Source organism: Halichoerus grypus, chromosome 1, assembly GCF_964656455.1.
Source record: "Halichoerus grypus chromosome 1, mHalGry1.hap1.1, whole genome shotgun sequence".
Classification (NCBI taxonomy): Eukaryota; Metazoa; Chordata; class Mammalia; order Carnivora; family Phocidae; genus Halichoerus; species Halichoerus grypus.
In genome coordinates this window covers 187,986,347-188,010,692 of record NC_135712.1, presented here as the reverse complement: position 1 = coordinate 188,010,692, position 24,346 = coordinate 187,986,347, and the positions used below count along the sequence as shown (strand labels likewise).

Here is a 24,346-nt window from a genome sequence, read left to right as displayed (position 1 = left end):
CTGATTATCTCTCTTTTAAAAGTTTATTCATTTATTTTTTAGTAATCTCTATACCCAATGTAGGGCTCGAACTCACCACCCCAGATCAAGAGTCACATGCTCTTCCAGCTGAGCCAGCCAGGCGCCCCTACTATCTCTGTTTTAAGAAAGTACTAAAAGTTAAATTTCTGGGGCCAAAAGATATAAATATTTTTGAGGTTCATGATACATATTAACTAATATTTTTTCAGGACCTTTATACCAAATCGTATTTTACTGGCAGCATACAAGTACCCCCTTCACTGCATTTTTACCAGCGTTTAGTATTATCAAGGAATATTTTGCATGTGAATTTTCTCTTTCTTTCTTTTTCTTTTCTTTTCTTTTCTTTCTTTCTCTCTTTCTTTCCCTCCCTCCCTTCTTCCCTCCCTCCTTCCTTCTTTCCTTCCTTCCTTTTTTGTTGTTTACTTTTTTAGGGGTTAGGTTACTGAGACATTGTATATGTGGAAAAAAAACAGCCCCTTCAGAAAAATTTGGGATCTTCCTTCACTAACAAAATCCTAAACAGAAAACTTAAATCCATTGGTTTCACATATTTCCTATTTATTTGAAGTCTCTTTATTTTCTGCAATTGTGGAAAATGCTGTCTGTGAAAACTATTTTAGGTTTGAACACATTCACTTTCAAAAGCATCATTGTAAATAGAGCATAATATTCCACTAGATAGCTATATAATTATTTAATTGATCTATAGTTGAAAATTTACTTTTTTCCAAGTTTTAGCAGGAAATACTGTGATGAAGATTCTTGTTCATGAATTGTTATCACCATCTCTGATTACGCTGGGCCTATGATGTTTGTGAATCACATTAGTATGATTTTGGCTTTGACTTTAGCCTTTAGGTCTGGTAACTAGGCTTCAAGACTTACTTTCTGAGCCGAGGGTACTCCAGCAACTGAGCCCTGCCTTACTTCGCAGTCCTTGGTGGTGTCACTTCAAATTACCCAACCTTTTGATGTCTTAGTTTTTACTTCTTTAAAGTAGGAATAATAATAGTTTCCACTTTAGAAGACTGTTGTCAAGGCTAATGAGATTATAGCTACTTTTTTGCTGCCTATTCTTCTCCTATTCCTTATTCTTCTAATGCGCTAAAAATCAGAAGTAAGCCTCGCCTCTACCACCAGGTTTGTCATCTATAACCCTAGTCCAGGCAGAGGTATAGGGCCCAAGCAAGGGCAATCAAAATACATTTTGGGGAGTCAATATGGGCATTGGGAGAGATCTCTCTTTGAGGCCAGGTATCACCAAGAGCGAGACAAGAAAGTCAAAGGAAAGGCAAGTAGAGCCATCAGAACTCCAGAGGGAATTTGGAGACATCACTGGAGCCTTAAACTTCCTTCCAAAGCCTTAAACTTCCTACCAGTGATATGAATTATTAACTTCCTTTCTTTGCTCCAATTGGTTCATTTGGTGCTTCTCTTACTTGTAACCAAAGCAGCTTTATCAGTCATTTTTGCTGATAGTATTTAATCCTAATTTTATTTTTAAAAAAGATTTTATTTATTTATTTGAGAGAGAGAGAGAGAGAACAAGTGAAGGGGAGGGGCAGAGGCAGAAGGAGAAGCAGACTCCCCGCTTAGCAGTGAGCCCGACGCGGGGCTCAATCCCAGGATCCTGGGATCATGACCCGAGCCGAAGGCAGACGCTTAACCAACTGAGCCACCCAGGTGCTGTTTAATCCTACTTTTAAATAGTGTATTAAAATAGTGCCACTACTTGTTCATTCTCTTTAGGCCGCTGAATATAGGGCATTAGGTAATGACAAGTATCATTATTATTAGAGGTCTTTGAGGTTTTTCTTTTTTACATTTTTTCTAAATAAACATATTTTGCTGCCCCTGAATTTGAAGTCAGGATGACTAGAAGAGGTTTTCTGTTGTTACTGTTTTGCAAAGATTCACTTGTGAGGTTGAAAACATAGTCACAAGTATGGTTTGTCTATCCATGAAAACCATCTAAGGGGAAAAGCTTAATGGCCTCTGTGCAGGGTCCTAGAGCTGCTCTAAAAAAGTACTATAAACAGGGTAGCTTAAAACAGCAGGTACTTATTGCTGCACAGTTCTGGATGCTAGAAGTCCAAAATCAAAGTGTTGGGCCTGGGCCATGCTCCTCCTGAAACAAGTAGGGAGAATCTTCTTTGCTTCTTCCCAGCTTCTGGTGTGTGCCATCAATCCTTGGCATTCTTTGGCTTATAAATGTGTCATTTCAGTCACATGGCCATCTAGTTCCCATATGTTTGCACATTGTCTTCCCTCTGTACTTGTCTGTGTCTGTGTCCATACTTCTCCTTTTGGTAAGGACACCGATTTATTGGATTAGGGCCCCCCTCTAATGACCTCATTTTCACTTACCTCTGTAGAGACCCTGTTTCCAAATCATGTCATTCTGAGGTACTAAGAATTAGGTACTAAGGGTTAGGACGTCAACATTTCTATTTTTGGGGGGACACAATTCAACCTACAGGCATCATCTAGTTTTAACAGTAGATAGTTTGCAAAGGCCACCATTCCTCTCACCCTTGTTTTCATACCCCATTTGCAATGAGAGTTTGCTGCTTCTCCTCATAAGAACTAGAGTCTATTTCTCCCTCTCCCTGAACTGGGGCTTTTAGACTTGCTTTGACCAATAAAATGCAATGGAAGTGATGTGATGCCACTGGTGAGTCTAGATTTCAAGACACTTTACAGCCTCCACTCTCATTCCTACTAGCCGGAGACCATTTTGTGAATAAGTCTGAGACTGGCTGCTGGAATTGTCCATGGATGAGAACTGAGGTGCCCCAGCCAACAGCACTAATTGCCCGGCATATGAGTGAGGCCATCTTGGACCAGGCTGCTCCAGTCGAGGCTCTGGCAGCTGGTGCTAAAGCTGCATTGAGTGACCTCAGACATGACTAGCAGAAGTACTGCCTAGCCCAGCACAAATTGCTGGCCTACAAAATCAAGAGTGTAAAAAAAAAAAAAAGGTTGTTGTCTCAAGTTACTACGTTTTCCAGCGATTTGTTACATAACAATAAATGATTGATACGTAGATCTGAGTCTTTTGTTTACTATCTCAATCACATCACCTTGGCTAAATCACTTACTTCTAAGAGCTCCTGCTTCTTTCTTTGTAAAATGTGAGTATTTTGGGGCACCTGGGTGGTTCAGTCGGTTAAGTGTCTGCCTTCGGCTCAGGTCATGATCGCAGGGTCCTGGGATGAGCCCCGCATCGGGCTCCCTGCTCCGTGGGAAGCCTCCTCCCTCTCCCAGTCCCCCTGCTTGTGTTCCCTCTCTCACTGTGTCTCTCTCTGTCAAATAAATAAATAAAATCTTTAAAAAAATAAAAAAATAAAATGTGGGTATTTTACTGATCTTTTGCAATCAGTTCCAGGTTTCAAGTCTTTAGTTTCAATTTAATAAAAACCCAACTCAAAGAGGCACAAGGAATAAAAGGACCTTATCAGCCCAAGTAACTGACAAGTCCAGGGGCTTTGTCCAGCTTCCAGCAGGATTTAATTCAAGGACTCAAGTGATTGAATCAGAGGTCTGTTAGCTTCCCCCTCTCCGTTCTGTTTTCCTCTGGGTTTCAGCTTCATTCTCAAGCAGGCTCTTCCCAAGTGGAGCCCTGCTTTCTTGTTGAGGCTTAAGGTCATCCAATTTGGCAAACCCAGGAGGAAGTTTGGAGTTCATTGGACCAAGTGGAAATATGTGGCTGTTACTAATTCAATCTGGCCAGGAGGCTGTGATGCTCCAAATGGTCAAGGCTGGGACATGTGTCCATGCTGAACCAGTGAGGTAGAAAGGCAGAGGGTAGCACTGGAGGAAGAAGGATCAAGACCATCCGTAGAGATTAGTACAAAGGAAAACTAGGGTGCTGTTACCGGAAGAAAAGACATGGAAGTTGAGCAGGCAGAAAGTAGCATTTTCACCCTCTCTTGTATAGGCTTGTTGAGCAGATAACAGTAATAGCATACATTTATTAAATGCTTATTAGGTGCTCCACACTGCTCTAAATACTTCACTCTTTTTAACTCCTTTAATCTTCTCAATTTAGAAGTAGGTGCAGTTATTACTCTCTATGAATGAGGAAACTGAGGCACAAAGTGGTTCAGTCACCCGTGGTCAAACAGATGTAAGTCCCATCAGACTAGACTGGCTTGAGACCGATCAACTGTAACTATCAGTCTATACTCAAAATAGATCGCCAGCACTATGGTAGGCAGAACTCTAAGATGGTCCCCAAGATTCCTACCCCCTGGTGTATAATCCCCACTTCTGAGAGTGGGTTAGACCTATGAATGTGATGGATTAGTTACTCCCTTCATTAGGTTATATTTTACGCCCAAAGTGATGGGATGGTCACTCCCAAAACTTATACATAGCTGCCTGTAGGGAGATTCTCTGTTGGCAGAAGTGAGCTGCGTTTTTGTGAGAGGGCTGCGTGGTTTGGACCTGAAGACCATCTCTAGCTGAGATCTACCTCTGGCCAACAACCAGAAAGAAAATAGGGATCTCTGTCCTCCAAATACAAAGAACTGAATTCTGTCAATAATCTGAAAGACCTGTGAGGAGAACGCTGAGCTGCAGATGAGAATGCCTGGCAGACATCTTGATTTCAGGAGACCCTGAGCAGAAGACACAGTTACACTGCACCCCAACTTTGGACCTACAGAGCTGTGAGATAATAAACATGTACTGTTTGAAGCTGCTACGTTTGGGGGTAATTTATTACCAATACCAGCCCTCTCTCTTTGTCGCCTTCTTATCTTCTCATCAGGGTATCTCTTCCCTCCTTTGGCACTCCCAGACCCTCACACCAACTCTCCTGGGGTGCTCACCATATTGTGTAGCCCCCCCATGTCTCCTGGGGGAGGGGGGTGTGTTGTAATCATCAGGTGCGCGCACTGTGGGGTTCACTGCCTGGTCATTCTGTGCTCCCAGCACTTGATACAGTGTCTGGTATGTATGAGCTGTTCTGTAATTGATCATAGAATGAATGAAAAGGCATCCTGTTTGGTATTCATTTAAACTTCTATTTTATTAAGAGGCCTGGTAAGGCCTGGGTTGTGGGTGGGTGTTTTCAAAAGCAGTTTGCAAAACTTCAACCCAGGGCCCCAAGACAGTCACCAGCCTGGATCTAATTCAGCATTAATTTTTAGTGTGGGGCATCCTCTACCATAAGGGTAGTGGTAATTTACTCTCCAAACCCATGTGAACTTTCCCCTACTCCTAAGCCACTTCTCCCACTCACATTTCAGTGTCTCCTCAAACCAGCATTTCTTTGCCTTTGCCAAGCTGTGAAGGCAGACAGGCCTCAGAATCCCAAGTCTACTACTCACTAGCTGGGGATCCATTATTCTACTCCTCTGAGCCTGTTTCTTTGTCGATAAAAGAGGGAAAAAAATAATCCCCACCGCTGGCAGAACTCTTGCAAGGATTCCGTGAGAGAATGTATCCTGTACGTTGGCAGGTGAGCTCCACAAAGGTCACAGGCCTGCCTTTTTTCTTCATGGGTGTGTTCCTACTGTGCCCTGCACAGCTCAGCGCTCAATCAATTTGTTGAATGAACACTTTGTGGAAAGAAGTCAGCACAGTGCCTGGGAGGTAGCAGGCATTCCACAAATGGCAGTTTTTATTATGTACATTTTGCAAAGGAGGAAACTCACCTGGGGATGTCTGCCCAGGTGTGTTCTGTTCTGATTCGAATTACACGGATTTTATCCTTCACTCTTTAGTAAGGTAGCCGGACACGCAGGGGTCATTTTAACTTCTCTCAAAGCTCCTACTGACAAAGGGATATCCCTTAAATACGACACTCCCAAGAAAACTGACCCTCAAGCTTTTATGGGGGAGTCAGGATTCCAACAAAACCAGGAAGGACCAAATTCCAAAGCAAACAAAGTCATTACCCGGCACTGAGGGTGGGTGTTCACCCCTGTTCAGCTAAAGATAGAGCGCGGGCCCTCCCCGGGAACTTCCTGGCTTTTATTAGTTTGTAATCCCAAACGTAACTTTTCAAAGGTTTCTCTTTTGGAAGTGTGGGTGTGAAACTGCTTCCCTAATCACATCTTGCAGGAGGATCTCCGAACATCTGTACATTATTTGAAAACCTAGCATCCGGTTGGGGATGTTTGGGTGGGTGGGGGACCCTGCGTGGTGGGATGAAACAGCAGGGGCACGTTAAAAACATTTGTCAGAATGGCTTTTAAACAGAGGCAGAAAAATTGGGCAAAAATTACAAATGGCAAATTACCTTGGCTCAATTACACGTTTAATCAAAAGCCCGCCTCCCCCACTTTTAGCACCCGCGTAAGAAGAGAAAATAGGGCGCTCAGAAGTCTAAGCGATAAAGATCTTCTCACCGAGAGCCAAGGGACAAAACTCATTACAGATAAGCCCAGTCCTCCCATTTCCCCCGGACGCCTCTCCCGGATTGCTAAAGAGGCAGCCGCTCCCCGGGTAGCTGCCAGGAAATCGGTCCTGCCCCGCGGCGCTGCTTTCACCCAACCGGGGGTGAGAGGCACACTTCCTGCGCTCTCCCCACCACCCAGCCGGAGCGCGGGAACCTTCCCTCCTCCCGCGGAGCTGCGAGTTGGAAAAACTCCGCCACCGATCCTTCGTGGCGAGGGGAAAGAGTGTGTGGGGATCGGAAGGGCTGGATTTTGCAAGCCTAGGATCGATATCCCTCCCCACCCCCAGTCCTCAGCCGCCGACTCGGCCAATGGAAGCCTGAAAGAAAGAAAAAAAAAAAATTAAATCCCAACGCAGCCCGAGTGCACAGGCCTCTCGGCTTTGTTTCTAGGCGGGGGAATATGCCGGGCTGGGGGCGCGAGCGGGGACTGAGCAGGGCGCGCCCCGCTGCGGCGCTGCTAGAAGCGCTGCAGCCGAACAGGAAACCCCCTCGTTCAAAAAAGGAAGGCAGCCGGCCGTCCCCCTCCTCTCCTTAGACCCGAACCAAGCCCCCCCCCCCTTCCCCACAGGCCCAGGATCAGCGAGCAACGCGGACGGAGGGGAGACCTCTCGTCAAGCCCGCGCAAAGCTAGGCGTCTTGAAGGGCTCGCAGAACTGGAATCTGGCAGAGTCGCCAGCTCCAGAAGGCGGCCGCTCTCCTTCCTCCCTCCGAGACCGGGCCAGAGCCGTCCCCAGCCCTCAAACTGCCTCAGCCCGCAGTCTCGGGGAGAAGCCGGCTTTGAGACCCCTCGGAGGCGGGAGCTGAGCGCGGCTGCTTTAAGAGCGCGGTGAGCGCGCTCCCGCTGCCCGCAGCCCCGGCGGCGCGCCCCCGTACCCGCCGCGCGCCCCAGCTCGCGCGCCGCCGCGCCCTCCGCCGCGCGCCCCCTGCTCGCTCGCTCGCCGGCTTTAAAGTCTCTGCCAGGATCCATGCTCACATGTTACTTCCTGTATGGAGGCATGGCCAGTTTCCAGCCCCGCGCTCCTCGTTCCTCCCCAGCCTGCGCTGGAGCCACAACTTTCAGGAGCATGGACTGAAGGCGCCCTCGCCCCAGCGCCCCTCTGAGATCCTTTGTGTTTTCCTCCGTTTCCTCCGGCCGTTTCTATTTTGGGGGGGCTCTTCGCTCCCCCCGCCTCTCCCCTCCCCTTCCCCGCTCGCAAACATGCCTCCTTCCTTCCCCGGGCCCTGGAAGGAGCTGCCTGCCTGAAGCCCGAAGACGCCGCGCCGCGCTCAGCCCCGCCGCCGCCCGCCGGCTCTCGGGCTGCGCTGCGCCGCCGACTCAAGTTGGGGATCTTCGGCTGCTCGCCGCCGCCGCCTGCGGTCCCTGCCTGCCCCGGGCCCCGGGCATCGTCGCCGCCCGCCGACTCCTCGCCTTGCTCGCTCGGCTTGCTCTTTTTTGAACGGAAAGCAGCCCTTCTCCGCCGAGGATCGTCCCCAGCGTGGCTCCGCGTTCCCGGTCACTTTTTGAGATTTTTCCGGGGGGCGCTCGGCGGCTTGCCGGATTCCAGGGGGACTCGGGCCGCCGAGCGCGGGGGGCCCGTAGAGCGGGGGAGCAGGGGAAGAGCCAGGGCTTAGCGGAGGCTCACACGGAGGCAAGAACTTATTCAACAAGTTTACCCCCTGCCTTCCTCTTTTCGATGTGCGTTTTCGGACATGCGGAGGTTACTGGAACCGTGTTGGTGGATTTTGTTCCTGAAAATCACCAGTTCCGTGCTCCATTATGTCGTGTGCTTCCCCGGTGAGTGCCGGCCGCTGAGGGGACCCGGCCCTGGCCGGCGCGCGCGGGGGATGCGGAGTTGTCGCCGCGGCACGGAGCTCGGGCGCCCGTCCCGGGGACCCCAGAGAGGGTGAAGGGGGGCCGGGCAGACGGGGAGGAGAGAGGGATCCGCTCCGCTGGTTCTGGCGGCGTTTAGGGAGGCTGATGGTTGGTGTGGGTGGAAGCAGGAGCTGGCCGGGAAAGGGGGACAGGGGCCGTAAGGGTCTGCTCTCGCTCAGGTTTTGGGGGGTCTGGGGGAGCCCGAGTAGGAAGAAAAGCTCGCTTTGCTGATCCGTCACCGTTCGGGAGAGCTAGAGCTCTGGGGCGGTTGAGGAGATTGGGGCCAGGGGAGGATGCCTCTGTAGATTTGGGGGGCCCACGCTGCGCCCCTCGCCCCCGAGAGGATTGAAGGAGCTCGGAAGGAAGGGGGACTTGCTTTGCTGCTTCCCGACCCTTTGGCGAGGGTGTTAGGAGGATGGAAGCTGGAGGCTGACCGTGGAGGATTGGGATGTTGGGAGCAGCCTGCGTTCTCGTGTCCGGGGCGAGGGGCGACCCCCGCTCGGGGCTGGGACGCGGGGCTGCCCTTAGGTGCTGGAGTGAGGCAGCCTTCACGGGCGCGGGGGCCCGGCGGAGCTGGGAGCAGGCGGTTTAGGGAGATCGTGGCTCCCCCAGCTCCGGCCCGCGGCCCCTTTACCCTGCAACTCTGCTCCGCGGGGTTGCTCCAGTAGGGGCGCCGGGGGCGGGGGTGATCGGCGGCTGGGTTGCTTTTCGCGCCGGGGCGGATTTTTTTCCTGTCTCGCACGCCCTGCCTACCTTCATCTTTGCCCTTTTGCAGGCTGTTCGCGGCTGGCCGACCTAGACCCGCTCTTTTCTGGCCGGGTTAAGACGGGAACGGTATTGGCCATTGGTGACGATAATACATCACCGCACGTAGCGGTGTGCGGCTCGGCGACCCTCTACTTCCAGCCCTCCACTGGCTGACCCTCTTTCCTCTCCCCTCCGGAAGGGCAGAGGCCAGCCGCCCCCCTCCCTCGTCGCGGCCCCCCCCCCTCCGTTACGGCTATACCTCGGAGCTCCTTTGAGTCTGTCCAGCCCCCTCCCCTGGAGTGGAGGCCACGTCCATCTGCCCTAGCCTGGGAACGGGTGGGAAGAAGGGGGCGATTCGCTTTTTCATCTCGCTGTCCTAAGGATAGAGAACCCCCCAGTTTTTCTGCCCTTTCATCCATTAGCTCTTGGCTACCCAGAGGTGGGGGTTATCTGAACGAAGGAAAAAAGGAACGTGCCCTGATGTTTCTGCTCTCTCTGGTCACAGCCGCCTGTCCCCGAGCGGCCTGAGCGCAAGGTTTTGGTGCAGCGGGTCCCCCAGCTCCATCGTGCGCCCCGCAACAGGGCGCGGGCGCTCTCGCTGCCCTCGGGGACCTGCTCGGGGAGTGGCAGCGAGTGTCCCTTTTGCAGGCACAGGGGTGGCCTCGAGGAGCAGAGAGGCAAAGCACAGTCTTTTCTACGGCACCCCCTTTCCCCTCTGCGCATCCTCCTGCCCCCGGAGCCGCAGGGAGCTCCTGCCACTGCCCAGAACCCAGCTCGGATGGCTAGCGAGGACGTGTGCCCACACTAACCCTGAGGCCTGCGGTTTGCCTACCAGGGTCCTGCCTCCACGGGGCTGGGGGCGGCGTGGATATTTCCCCTTAAAAAAATGCTCTCTCTCCCTTAAAAGACTGTTGCTCCTTCTAGACTTTCTTTGCCGTGGACTTGCCGGCTGAGTGGGCTCAGGTGCACAGTGGGGTCGAGCTTTGTAAGGGGTAAGGGTCACGCTTTAAGGGGCCAGGGGGAGGCAGCAGGAGAGCAGTCTTGCGAAATAAGAGGAATTTCTAATTCCACGTCTGGCGTTCTCCTTAGCTCGGGTATGCAGCGAGTGGGTTGGCCGTGGTTTTCTTTTTCCTGATGTCTCAGGAAGCTTGAAATCCAAAATGGGACCTCCAGTGATGCCGCCTTCGTGGGGCTTGGACAGTTTTCATCTTCCACATTTTCTTTTCGTGCCCACGCTGCGAGGTAAATAGCACATTCCCTCGCCTCGGAGCCTAAGGGTGTCGGAAAGGGAAGGGGCAGTGTGTGAGGCGCGGGGAAGAGGGGCTGTGGTTTGGAAAAGTGCCTCTGGAGAGGGTGCAGCGAGCAGCCTTTGGAACCAGGCAAAGTTAAAATGTCAGAGCCCGTTTTCCGTTTTTCCAAGGTGCCGCGACGCCGCTGGACCTCAGGGGGCGCCCCTGAGCCACTGGTGGGGCTCCTACCACCTCCACTGGTCCGGCTCGGCCTTCTGGGTGCGGTGGGGCGGCGGTGGGAGCCGGGACCTGGCGCACGCGGCCGGGTTCCGAGGCTCGGGGGCTGCGGGTGCGCCCTGGAGCAAGGAGGCGTCCTCCACTGGGCTCTGCTGCTCCTGCCCGCTCGGAACCCGGTGGGGGCCCGCTTTCACTTTGGGCCCCCCCTTCTTGCCCTCCGTAACCTCAGAAGCCTTTATCTGGTTGGCACGACGGATAAAGATGCTTCTGGTGTTGGATTAGGGTCCTCCTTGTGAGGTCTTATCCCAAATCCCTTGTTATTTTGTTTGTTTCCTCTCGGAATGACCAAAGTTAGATTTGTTCTCAACTCTTGTTCAGGATACAGGGTATCTGTAATTTGGGAGCGTTTTGGAAACAGCCCTGCCGTGGATCTTTCCCCAGCTGGTCGGAAACAGTGGCTTTTAGTCTCCCAACAACAGTACAGTGTATGGCAGGTGTGGGATCCGCATCTCGGTTAGTGTTTAAAGTGGCATTTCCACTTTTCAGAGCAGAAGTGTTATCAAACATATTTCAGTGCATAGTACCATTCTTTTCCTACATCTTTTAAAAAAATACTCTGTTATAGAAAGATTTATGAAAATAGGAAAATATAATGGATCCCTATGGATCCCCCTACCCAGTTACAGCAATTATGAACTCAACCTTTTCTGTCCCCCACCACCCTCCCTAACACCTCATTAGTTTAAAGCAAATCTTATGCATACTTCTTTTAAGCATTTGGCATATGTATCTAATCATTGGGAGTCTAAGTGCCTGCAACAGGATATAAAATATGGCACTTGAGAGGGTTAACATTTTATGTATTTTACATTTGTAAGCTATTCAGCAGAAACGTAAAAAAAAATTTATTGATTTCTTCTCTCTTTCCACCCTCAGAGTGAAACCGTTCTCTTTGATTCTGATATGTTTGTACCATAATTACATTACATCTAGGAGGCTGACGTTGGAAACACTTCAGATGGATAAGCTTTGCTGTGTACTTTGGATGTGTCAGAATCAGAGGATCCATGATTGATGTCTGCTGAATCTCTCTCCAGCGTCTCTTGGTGCATTTGCATGTACATGCTTATTCCTGATGGACATCCTTTATGGCCTTCTTAGAAAAATGCAAAAGTAATGTTCGAAAGCCAGGAGTCTTACTCTTTAGGGATGGAGTGAGAAATCATGCATGTCCCCCCACACCCTAACCCCCACTTGAGATGTTCTGTTCCAACATGAAGAATCTTTGTCCAGTCTTGAAGCTTGGTCCCTTTGTGGAATACAGTCTTTCATGTTTCCGTCTAAACAGCATTCCTCTTACAGAGTTGATGAAGTTAGAACATTAATGCAAATAAACCTATCAGGACTCTTTAGAAATGGGAAGTTGCTATTGCTGGAAGCAGAAAGGTTAAGGAAAGGTTGGCTGAAAAGAGAAAAAGACCTATCCAATAGTGAAGCATCTCCCCTTAATTATGAACTTGTTTTCACCGAGTAAAAGATTATATCGTTTACATGAAGGAGTGCAGGGATAGCAAAACAAAACAAAACCCCTTTCACATTCATCTTTGTGTTCTGAAAAACTCCCTAGTTAATGTGGTATAATCAGTTACATATTGGTGTACCAGTTGGAATGGACTTTTTGCCATTCATGTAATAAGATCATTAAAAATGCCCCATAGCAGTTGTTACTTCGGACCCCCCCCCCATCTTCCTCCCTCCCTTGTTTTTCTGGAAACTTCTTAACCAAAAGGACAGTCTGGACACTTAACCATTAACCTTACCTAGGTGAAGACAGCAAATGTTGCTAATGCTTTGTTGCTTCACCTCTTTCCTTTTATGGTGAAAGTTTGGTTTTTTTTTTTAATCTGAATTTCCATTCAGTATTTTATTTGCATAGCATGCAGGACAATGCAGTGGTATTTCTAAGCAGGTAAAGATTTTAAGATGGGTGTACATTCTGAATTGCAAGATTATAAAAATTATGATTAACATTTTCATCCTGGGGCACATCTTCATGTGGTCACATTTCATAAAGCACAACTTCCGAAGTTATCTGAAGTTATCTCAGAAATTCTTGATTCTCTACCCCCTTCCCTCCCCAATAAGCCCTTGATGTGCTTTGGTACAGGTTGACCACTATTAGGCGATAAGTGGTATTCACTGAAACTACATTTTTGGCTGTATGTGTGGTGAATAAAAGGCCTGTGTATCTAATAATATGAAGGAGGCCAAGGAAGTGTGCCCAGCTCCCACCAGAGCTTATTGTAGGCAAAGCTAGTTAAGTACTGTGTAGGGCTTCGTGGAAAGAAAAGAAATGTTCAGTTGAGAAGAGCCTGCCCCCAACAGGCAGTGGGGGTTGCTTGTGGAGTTTGTCCCTGAATGAGGTTGCTTGGGCACCCATTAAGTCTTCACTAAATATTTGCAAACGATGAAAAGATCAGGTACTTTGGATTCTCTGCCTGAGAAATGGGAGTGACCATCTTGCTTATAAAGAACTGAATGCTGGACTATGGCGATTTTCTGTGCACTTAAAAGATCAGAGGCACATTTGTAAGGTAAAGGGTTATCTGTGTCTTTGTTTTGACTTTTTGGCGAGGGTTCCAGGGGGCGGGTTTGTGTTTATGAGGAATTGTAACAACAACAACAACAAATCCAAAAAGGACATGTGTTTTAAAAACCCTTGTTTACCTCTCCCTGCTTTTTCCTACAACTCCTCTTTGTCTCCAGTTTCCAAGACCACGGAATTGTTAATGTCTCTTTAAAAAAAAATAAATCTGGAAGTAATGTAGGTGAGTTTCATTTTGAGGACTGATGATTGAAATCTATAACAGATACGTTTGTGGCTTGCTCCCATTCTGAAGAGGATGGGGAGGTTTGTAAGGGAGAGCTGTGTAAGATTGCTTGAAGTAGCTAGAGGGCTCCCTGTGCCATTGTGTGCTTCTATAGGGACACCTGTGCTTGGAGGGGCCATTTTACCTGGTATCGTTTGTAGCAGAATCTTTGGTGTTTTGACAGGAAAAAATATACCTATATGAGATGGTTTGCCAGGCCTCTACAGGTTCACAGATTTTATGAATATAGTGCTTGGTAAGCTTCTTTTCAAAAACAGTGTAAAAAAGTGCTTTTAGGGTTACGTGGAGGAATGACAGCAGACCAGGTTGGAGATGTGGCCGGCTTCTCTTTTTGAAGCCCCTCTAGCTGGATTGGGTGGTATTCGTGCTGTACTGGGTGTGGGAGGCAGCTTTCACATTGAGGGAGGACTTTGCTTCTCTTGAGGGTCACTGTACTGGTTAGTCAGCATGTAGCAAGGAGAAGTCTTGTAGGAGCCTGAAACTTGTTAATACTTTCTGTTTTTGTTTTTAAGCCAGGTGTAGCTATGGAGAGTTGTACTGAATATATTGAAGTATGTAATATTACGGTCTCGCAGCCAGCTTGCCTCTCCCATTATGAGCTGTGCTGCCTTAGACAAGTTACTTAACCTCTCTGTGCCTGTCTTTTTTTCCTCTCTCTCTGTGAAGTGGCACAGCGATAGTACCCTGACTCCTAAGGTCGTTGTGCGGCTTGAGCAAGAATGCATGCTAAAGGACTGAGAACTTCGCATGGTCAACAGTAAGTGCTCAGTACATTAGCCATTTTTATTTTATGTGTACTAAAGAGATTTGAAGAGGAGTGTATGGGAAGAGGAGACTGGAACCGAAAAGGACAACTGTACGTAAAAACAAAAACATTTAAAAAGTATTTACATAAACTTGCGCGATGGGTTCTGGACCTAGTTTTGCTGTTGAGGGCGAGGAGTTAGAAGGACTAGCAGGCGGATATCCCATGTAAAAATAGTGAAATGGTTAGTTTTTGAGGCTTAAATGAGAAAGCCTCAACAAAGTCTGAGAGACCTCCTCGCTCACATTGCAAAGGAGGGTCTCCACGTCCCCAACTTTAAATGGGAAAAAGGTTTTCCTCAGGTCTAAAAGGTGCCACGTGAATCTCCAAGGTGTTATCCTTTGTAGAAAGAGCTGCTTGGTCCTGCACCCTGGGATGCCGATTCTTCTCAGGCCTTCTGGACTGTGTTGTAACCCAGGAGGATGAGTGTGCCTGTTACTGTCATTTCTGGCTTTTAATTTTGTGCTGCTGTTGGGAAGCAAACTGTACCATTTGAGTATTGCTTTAATTTTGTACTTGTATGGCCCTTGGACATAGGCACGTCCCTGTCTCCGTATCTTCATGGCTTCATGCAGAGCATGCAGGAGAGAGCCCCACGCCGTGCATAGCTTCTGCCCTCGAATCAATTTTTTGCAGACTGAAATCAGCATGATGGTTTTCTGGCCAAACAACAAAATGCGATTTTCAGCCACTCGACTTAGCTATTTTGGGGCTTGTGGCAAAGTGACACAGTTGGCTGCTAAAATCTAGCAACTAAAAAAGAAGAAATGAAAGCATAGTTCATGGAATATGTAACACTTCCATGTAAGAAAATAGGACAACTGATCTTATTTTTGGGTCTGCGATAGTATTTTTCTAAACGAGGAGAGCGAAACAGGTTTGTAGATTGATATTGCAATGGGTATACTTTTGAGGAATTCACACTGGTTGTATGATCCAAGAGGTAGTTGAATTCTCACCACACTGCAGCCTTGTAAACTCCACAGTACACTTAAATCAGATAAATGCATCAATTTGGAATAGTTTGGATAGAGGACACAGCCATAAACAATTTACCAAATATGAAAGCACGGGCCAGATTAGTGAGGAAATGTCACTGACTTTTTGCAAGAGTAAAGTTAGTCACGCATTGTCAAAAGGATTTATTTACAAAGCAATTGTTATTTATAAATGATTTCTCTTCCATTTTTTTTTTTTTTAATTCACTTTTCCTGAAGTGTTTCCATTCAGCAAGCATGGAGGCCGAGAGCTACCTGTGCTCTTGGCTGTGGCACTGGGTAGTTGGGCTGCCTTGGGCGAATTACCCAACATCTTGTGGAAGTGCGGCTGAGTGGTGCTGGTGGTCTGGGAGGTTGAGATAGATCTCCCTCTTCTTCAGGAACCACTCTAGGACCCCAGAGGCCTAGGTTGAAGTTCTTGTTCTATTACAGCAGTGTTACCTTGGGCAAATGGGCCTCAGTTTTTTAATCTATAAAATGGGAACAGTGGTTATACTAGCTCACACTCACCAAGTGCTTGCCAGTATCCAGGCACTGTGCCTAAGCTTTTTTTTTTTTTTAAAGATTTTATTTATTTATTTGAGGGAGAGAGGGAGAGAGCATGAGCAGGGGATCAGATAGGCAGAGGGAGAAGCAGACTCCCTGCTGAGGGAGCCTGATGTGGGACTTGATCCCAGGACCCTGGAATCTTGACCTGAGCCACCCAGGCGCCCCTGTGCCTAAGCTTTTTATGTACCTTTGATCTACCTGGAAGTAGAAACTGAATATGTTTGCTTTAGGATGAAGTAACTAAAGCTGAGCGAAGTTGTCCTTCATCCAAGGTGTCACCCTGTAATAAGTGGGGGGTGGCTAGGATACGTCTCTCTTAATCATCTCTCAGGCTAATTTTGAATTTCAGACTGGTTGTGTTTGTTTGAAAACTGTTTTTCCAAATTACATAGGAAGGCCAATTAAGAGACAGACCCAGCCTGGTGTATTTTGCCCTCCTTATTTTCCCATATAAGCGAGGACCATGAACACTGGGTGAAGTGAAGGTGTCTTCCTGTATTTGCCACACGTAAATAAGGAAATAATGCAATTAGTATAGGACTTTGTTTGGTTTCATTGAAGAGATGACCTTTCAGCAAATTACTTTAGCTTCTCAATAAGGTGATAATAACTGTGGACAGAGGGAGTTTGTTGGTGGAAGTTTTTTTGATTCCTCTTCAGAGTGATTCAGTGTAGTCTATAATTTGAGAACTTTTGTTTGGGACATTGAATAAGGTTATGTTCTAACACTGTGGTATTATTATTCTCCCATATATCATTTAAGTGTGGGCTGCAGGCTCTGGAGCTCAGCTATCCTGGTTGTGTCCTTTTTTGACTGCAGGAAAAGGTCCGAGGGAGTTGTACCTGGGGGCAAGAGATGATCTAGGTTCTGGATTTTTCCTCTGCAGTTTAGAACTAGCCACGGGAGCCAGCCAAGCCAGCTGTGGGATCTAGGCAACACCCTCTGTTTCTTTGGGGTTTCCCCCTCCATATACCCTTAACTAAATGGCTTCTGAGATTCGTCTGGAATTTTAGGGATTGTTGATGCCAGGCAGGGCGGTTGGGGAGGTCGTGGCCTTTCTGTAGTATGCAAGTCAAATGCTCACTGCATATGATACTGTGATTTCTGAGATGTACTGCTTAACTTTCCTCTGAGAGCTTGCTTCCTAAGGCTCTGTCTGTGAACCCTTTGATTATGTTGCTAACCTTGTGACAGAGTATCCCGAGGGAGTAGCAAACAAGGTGGTGAGTGGATCTTGGTTAATGGAATGCCTATAAGCAATTTTTTTTGTTTTTAAACATTAAACCTTATTTCTCCAGGAGTACAGGGAAAAAATGGAGGCTTGTTCATGCCAATCAAGTTATGTATGGCCTTTAAAACGAACGTGATTTGTGATTGGGGTTGGGGGCAGGATTCTTTGTCTTAAAAAGAGAACAGAAAGTTGGTTCTGGATCTTACTCTGGAAAAGAGAAACGGAGACAGGCCAGTCATTTGGGTTATCTGGAGTTCTGCAGGGGGCATCTGGCCATACTCTTTTGGCCATAGTGTGTTGAAAAGAAAAAAATGAAATAAGAAAATTGGGGCATTTTGCATTCATGCCATCAACAAGTGTATCCTGAGAACTTACAGTGTGCCAGGCACTGTTCTAGGCACTGGGGGGTGGGGATAGTGGTGACCAAAACTCCTGTCTTCATGGTGGCTTCCCATAGAAGTCTGGGTTACTCCTGAAAAACGGGAAGATATTGCAACCTAGGGCCTGTGTCCTTGCTTGGCAACAGCAGTGAGCTTGAATTCACTAGTGGCTGCCCCCTGAGATGGGGCGCTCACCTGGCCCCCAGAGGTTATTTACAACACTCAGCTGGTCCCTGGAGGTGTTTGCCATCTATGTGTAGGAGATTTCTGTTTCTGCTTGAGGGAAAGATTTTTTTGTTAATGTTTGTTTGAGGTTTTGTATTCTCTGGATTGGTTGTATGTAAATGTAGATGTATGCATATGTGTTACTGCAAGGAAGACCATCCCTGGCTAATGGAATGACTTCATTCCTATCAGTCTGGCCTATGAAAGTTGGAGCTCAGCTCTGCTGGTTGTGTCCTTTTTTTGCTCTGTAAGTGACCTGCTGCTTGGGTATTTTACAGTAACATGGTGATTTCTATTGCTGATCTAAATTGCTGTTGGCTTATTCAATTTTTAAAAAAAGTTGTTTTAAAAAATTTATCATTTGATTTAAGAACTAGCTGTCTTGGTCACTTTCTTTCTTTTTTTTTTTAAAGATTTTATTTATTCATAAGAGACAGAGAGAGAGAGAGGCAGAGGGAGAAGCAGGCTCCCCGCTGAGCAGGGAGCCCAATGCGGGACCCGATCCCAGGACCCTGGGATCATGACCTGAGCCGAAGGCAGACGCTCAACCATCTGAGCCACCCAGGCGCCCTTGGTCACTTTCTTGTTACCCAACTATCCAGGAAGGGGATGATGGTGGTAGAGAGTAGGGTAAAAGAGGATGGTGACCAATATAGAAGGATCCGAGCCCATTAATAGTGCAGATGTCATTTTAGTGGGTCCCTTGCCAAATATTTTTTTCACACAACGTCCTTGAGCCATAATTTTTTTTTGCATATGATACCCATGCATGGATTAATATATGATAGAAATATCCCACTTTAATTTTTCCAACAACAACATATGAGAACCTAAACTTTGAATGAAGTAGAGTGACCAGCTTTTGGCATAGACAGATGGAGGATTTGATTTCTTCGCTGTCCTTCCAGCACATTTCCTTAAGTGGCCATTCTAGTATATGGCATATTCACATGAATTCCTCATATATGATTCAGAGCCTACGTAGGCTGTTTGCTCTTTGAGACCAGGATGTCATTCCTCCTTCCATCTGCTCTGTCTTCAGTACCTAGGTGGTGTTAGTCATATTTGAGGACTGATAGAATGAATGGTACCTAAAACACTTAAGAGAACATTTTACAAGACATTGATATCATTGGTGTGGTTTCCAGAAATCTCACATTTGTAGATTGCATCCTCATTAGAGATATGACATCCAAGGTTAGCTTCTTCCTTAAAAGAATTCATAGTGTATATATTGTCATGGTGTTTGAAGTCCCATCTTTTAAAGAGAGAGAAGCTAAATTTGCACCTTCTATTGCTGGCCACCGAGGTATCTTTTGCTGGAAACAAAATAAATTCTAATTAGAGTTGAATGTCTAAAGGGGCAGCAGGGTTATGTTTTGATGATCACAAACTTTTTTTTTTTCTTCTCTGTGGAATAACTTAGGCTACATTCTGATGAACTGGTGTTCATTTCCATCCGTAGTACCCTGGGCTTTAAAGGGTTGATTCTGGAGGAGTAGGCATTCTTATTTCTGCTTCGGTTGTTCTAGTCCTAGTGACATGAGGTATCTAGAGGGTGGCAGAGCTTGCTTGAGCTGACCATAGAGCCTGAAGATGCATGTTGATCTATTGCCTGGTAATGGCTTTGGGCAGGTTGGTCTAGGAAAAGGGCTTGCCTGAACTGATCATTTTTGCTTGCTTGAAAAGTATTGGTTGACCACCTTGTCAAATGGCCTTGATGAGACAGAGAATCGCTGGTGCAGCATGGTGATTCCAAATGTTGCCTAGACAGAAGCTAAGTTTTCTAGAACACATTGCTAGTCGACGCCCACCCTATTTTATTCTTCCATCCATTCGTTTTCTCAAACTAGTCATTTTCTCTGCTAACTTGTGTGCAAAGGCCATGTGGAGGGTAAGGACAATCACTTGACAGTTTTCGGCATCAGCCCCTCATTTTCTCGACTGATCAGCTGGTGCAGAAGCTGCTGAAATTATTTCATGTGATAGAGGGTGGGTAAACACTGGCATTAGAGTTCTTTTGGGGCCCTTTTTTAGGATGTGCTTTTGAAAAGAGAAGCTTCCCAGTGACTGAGGCAAAGGGGAGCTGCTGGTTCTTGAGGTTTCTGCCTTCACTCGGATGCCAAGTGGAGGAAAAACTGATTTCTGGAGAATGGGGGGGGAAATGGTAAGCACTCTGGCCAGAGAAACAAAGGAGTCTGCAGAAATAATTCTTCTTTTTATTTTTTTTAAGATTTTTTTATTTATTCATTTGAGAGAGGGAGAGAGACAAGAGAGAGCACAAGCAAGGGGAGAGGCAGAGAGAGGGAGAAGCAGACTCCCCACTGAGCTGGGAGCCCGACATGGGGCTCGATCCCAGGACCTGGAGATCATGACCCGAGCCAAAGGCAGACGCCTAACTGTCTGAGCCACCCAGGCGCCCCTGAAGAAATAATTCTTAACGTGCCTCGGGACCTTTAACAATTTTGAGGAAATGAGACTTGAGACAGATGGATTCTGGTGAAACAGGCCACTGACAAGCTCATGGGTTTTGAATTGCACAGGTCTGTCCATCAACTTAAGTAACTGGCCCAACTTCGAGAATCCTAGCTTTGTGCTTTACTTACCTGGGCCTGTGAGTTAAATTAGTTTTCTCATCTGTAAAATAAATAAGCGTTTTAACCTCCTAGAGTCCTTTTGAGGATGCAGGGAGACCGTGATTGCAAAGCACCAGAAAAGCATTAGGTACACAGGGCATTATAAATGGTGCCTAGCTGTTTTTAATAAAATCTATAAGAAATGCTTGCATAAATAGGCTCTTAGTTAATGCCCTGCGACCCCATGAAGAGGTGGGAGAGATGGCCCTCAGGGAGAGCAGAGATCCCACAGTTAATGAAATGGCCGAATCAGAATTTGAACTTGGCTTTCTAGATGGTGTCATGTTCCTTTGCTGCTAACAGAGTAGGTGGTGGATAAATTAAGGTGCATGTGCTACTCGGGAACATTTTCTGTTGACAGAGATTTACCAAAGATGGCTCTTAGGTTTCCATTTGCCCTGTATGCCCCCAGCTTGAAGGAACAGGTTTACAGTTACCCTTGGTATCTCATAACCGAAATTATCTGTGTGGGTAGGATGTACATGTATCTGTTAATGTGGAGCCCGTCCTACCCCTCGGGTACACACACAGATGGAAGTAGTCCGTGAAAGTCTGTAGCGTGTGTGTGTTCGTGCGTGTTTGTCTCCTTCTTGCCCCGGTGTCATTTTGCAGTTTTTCTACACAGGGATTGGAAATTGGCATTTGAGGTGAAGGTCCTCATTGCCCTAGCCTTGACAGACATTGCTTATTGATCCCCGAGCTCTTTCCTGCTGACACCTGAACTGGGTCTTGAAATTCTTTGTCAAGAGTTGGCCTGGAGAGGACTTGTGTGCCATCACTCTGCTATTCTGAGACATTTAGCCAGCCTTAGAAGATAGCATAAGGAAAAGCATTTCCAAGGGGCTTTTATAGTCTTGCTGCTATAGGGGCAATTTTTAAGCCATGGAGCTATTTTGAAATTGACCTGAAAGAGCAGGTATCAATAGCAGGAATCATGTGCAAAGGTTTCCTGATCCATGACATTGATTTTGGCTCATATTTGACTCACGTTCATTTATTCAGGGGGAAAAAAATCCAATCTCTTGGTGGTGGTTACATCATATGCTAATTGGTGAGCTTTACTAATGCAGGTTTAGGGACTTAAAATTCGTTGCTTATTTTTCCTTTCTTCAAAGCCCAGAGGTTTTGCATCAGATTAAGGCTCCTGTAGGACTGTTTGTATTCCAAAGTGACACCTTTCTGAATTCTTAGCTATTTAAGTAAGTGTTAAGTATGGGCTTGGTGACAGCAGTCTTTAAAAGTGTGACTGACTAAATGGATTCTTTCTCCCTGTTGTTTACATCTGGTAAAGTGTCTTGTGTTTACTCTGAATAAATTCATTGTTATCTTTAGGTAGCTTGTTTCTCAAAATTTGAGTGGTCCCCTGATCAGGGTTATTTTTGCTACCAAAATTGGACAGCAGGGATAAAAGGTGAAAGGAATTCTTTTGTGAAGCTGACATCAGGTAACTCTTTGGTATTTGGTAATACACCAAGTACTTGGATGATGTCAAGTAATCCCGTATTTGTTCCCTGGATATGAATTTTTCCCCCTAAAGGTCCCCTCTGTCTGCTACAGTAACCACTGGCTACATGAAGCTGTTGAACACCCAAAATGTGGCTTGTCTGAATTGAGATTTTTTTTTTTTTAAAGATTTTATTTATTTATTTGAGAGAGAGAGAAAGCGAGAGAGCACGAGTGGAGGAACGGGGAGGGCCAGGGGGAGGGAGAGGGAGAAGCCAACTCCCCGCTGAGCAGGGAGACTGACGCGGGACTTGATCCCAGGACCCTGGGATCGTGACCTGAGCTGAAGGCAGACACTTATCCGACTGAGCCACCCAGGCACCCCTGAGATGTGCTTTAAGTGTAAAACGCACACTGGGTTTCAAAGACATATGGAAAAAGTATGTAAAAAAGCTCATTAAAATTTTACATTGATTGTCTATTGAAATGATAATATTCTCAATATATTGGGTTAAGTGGAATGTATTATTAAAATTTATATCGCCTGTTTCTTTTTACCGTTTCATGTGATGTGACTACCATAAAACTTAAAATTACATATGTGGCTTGCATTCCTCTCTTGTATTGTAGTTTTATCTGGTAGCACGGGTCTAGAGTGCTCTTTCCACGCTTATCTCGCCTTCCAGAAAAGCATTTCCCAGCCGGACCCCGGTGTGACAAATCACCTCTCTTCCCCTTCCGTATCTTTTTAACACATAGGGCCAGGAGACTCCTGTCATTGGTGGAAGGGCTTGCCTCCTGGAAGGCGCTGTCCCCAGCAGGCACTAGTCTGGGTATCAGGATAGAGAGTGGAGGTCATTTAGCCGTGTGGGCTTGTCTGCCCATCTGTGGAATGGGGTAACAGTCCGTGAGGTTGTTGAAGGACTAAATGAGGAAAGCGGTGTAAGGCAGTTGACACGGGCCCTGGCAGATAGTAAGCATTTGAAAATAACAGCCATTATTGTTATTTTACTAGCTCCTGAGTGGGCATTTGGCAGAGTTCCTGGCTTTGGTTTCTCCCTCTTCTGGTTCCAGTTGGTGATGCATTGTGGGATCTGTGGAGGGTTGCAGAGCCGACCTGCATGCTTTTAAAAATGCCAACTTCTGCTGCCCTGGACATGCAGGACAGCGTGGAAGACCTTGAGCATTCTGACTGAGCTTGTGTTCAGCAGTTTGAAAGGCAGAATGGACCTCAGAGATCTTCAGACTTGCAAGCTGGTTGTGGGGTTGTCAACACTGCGAATCCATCCCAGTGCCTGTCCCCTCCTGCCTGGTGGGAGGAGGCTATGGAATGTCTCCTCATGCAGCACCCTGGGCCCTTGCTTTTGTTCTCCTGTGTATTTGGTTTTATTGAGGCCCAAGTTCCCATCTCTAGTTAATAGCCAGGTTCATAGCAGATCCACGCGCTGGACTGCAGGCTGTCAGCATTGGTCCAGGCGTTAACACAGCTGTGGATTCAGTGAGTTGGAGCAGGTGCATCTAGAGTGTAGAGCTGTTCATACTCCTCTTAAGATGTTTGGTTTCTTTCTCCAACAGAATATGAAAATAGGAGGCTCTTCCAAGCAGAGTAAATATTCTGAACTTGCCAACCTGCTACTTATGAAGTGGGAGATGGGGAAAATGCGAGAGAGGAACACCCTTCTTGGACAGCTCAGGTCCGCCTAGAAAGAATTTCTAGCATTGGGTCCTGTGTATCAGTGCCCATCTGCAGGTCAGGAACTTGGGCAGGGGTGGCCGATGCTGGAAGGAAGTGGCTAGTTGGCTGGGAAGACCCATCCCTATTGAATTATTTTTCAGGGTCTGGTTGGAAATGCCCCCTTCACAGGGAACATTTGACAGGGTGGACACATGCCCTTTGTTTGGTGCAGATGATAAGAATCTGGCTTTCAGTTCTAAGTTCTTTTAGGAGGGTTAAACAAGGATGTTGAAGTCCTCAAGTTAGGGTGTTGAAGAAGCATTAGCAGGTCCTCAGGCCGCACCTTGAGTCGGCCGTGGACACCCAGGGGGAGGGGTGGGGAGAGCAGCCGTGCATGCCCATGTGGAAAGGGCAAGAAAAGGAGTTCTCCGAAGACTTTCTTGTTCTCTTCGGCATAGCCAGATTTCAGAGTGACTCGTAAAGGAGCATGGTCCTCCAGGCCTTTCTGTCCACACAGAGCTTTAGTGTTTCTGTTGCCAGGTTATCAGGGCACCTCCGTTTTTAGGTTTTGTGTGATCTCTTGTGTCTGCTGCTCTGTCAGTTGCCTCCCTCCTGGCCTTTGACTAGGTCTGGGAGTTTTATACTCCTGAATAGTGTTTTCTGCTCTAAGCCCTGATTTCTAGGAAGAACACCTCCCTCCCAAGCCATTCTTGCTTGCAAGGGAGAGTGAGGGTATCCAGAAATTTGGCTGTTCCTCCTTCTCCAGGTGTTTCTATAGTGTGGCATGGCTAACATTCACTGTTGTTGGTTGAGCACCTACTATGAGCAGGTGGGCCACGCTAGGGGCCAGACACACCCTGTTGGAAATCCTTGTATTTCTCAGGTGCGCAAATAGAAATTTTGCTTAGTTAAGAAACTTGCCCAGCATCAGATAGCTTTGAAGGTGGGGATCCAAGTCTCTTGACTTCAAAGCCAGAAATCTTTTTCCGAACAACACGGGCTTCTATTAATAGA

The 24,346-nt window shown here is 47.1% G+C and overlaps 1 protein-coding gene across 3 annotated transcripts in view; it reads left to right on the top strand.

Moving 5' to 3' along the window:
* Positions 1-7,576: 7,576 nt before the first annotated feature.
* Positions 7,577-24,346, top strand: part of PTPRG (protein tyrosine phosphatase receptor type G) — a 689,740-nt gene continuing 672,970 nt past the window's right edge. For all 3 annotated transcript variants that reach the window (XM_078076474.1, XM_078076466.1, XM_078076463.1), the window contains exon 1: positions 7,577-8,207. In XM_078076474.1, the coding sequence (XP_077932600.1) occupies positions 8,123-8,207 (85 nt within the window). In that variant the 5' untranslated portion in view covers positions 7,577-8,122. The remainder of the gene's footprint in view (positions 8,208-24,346) is intronic.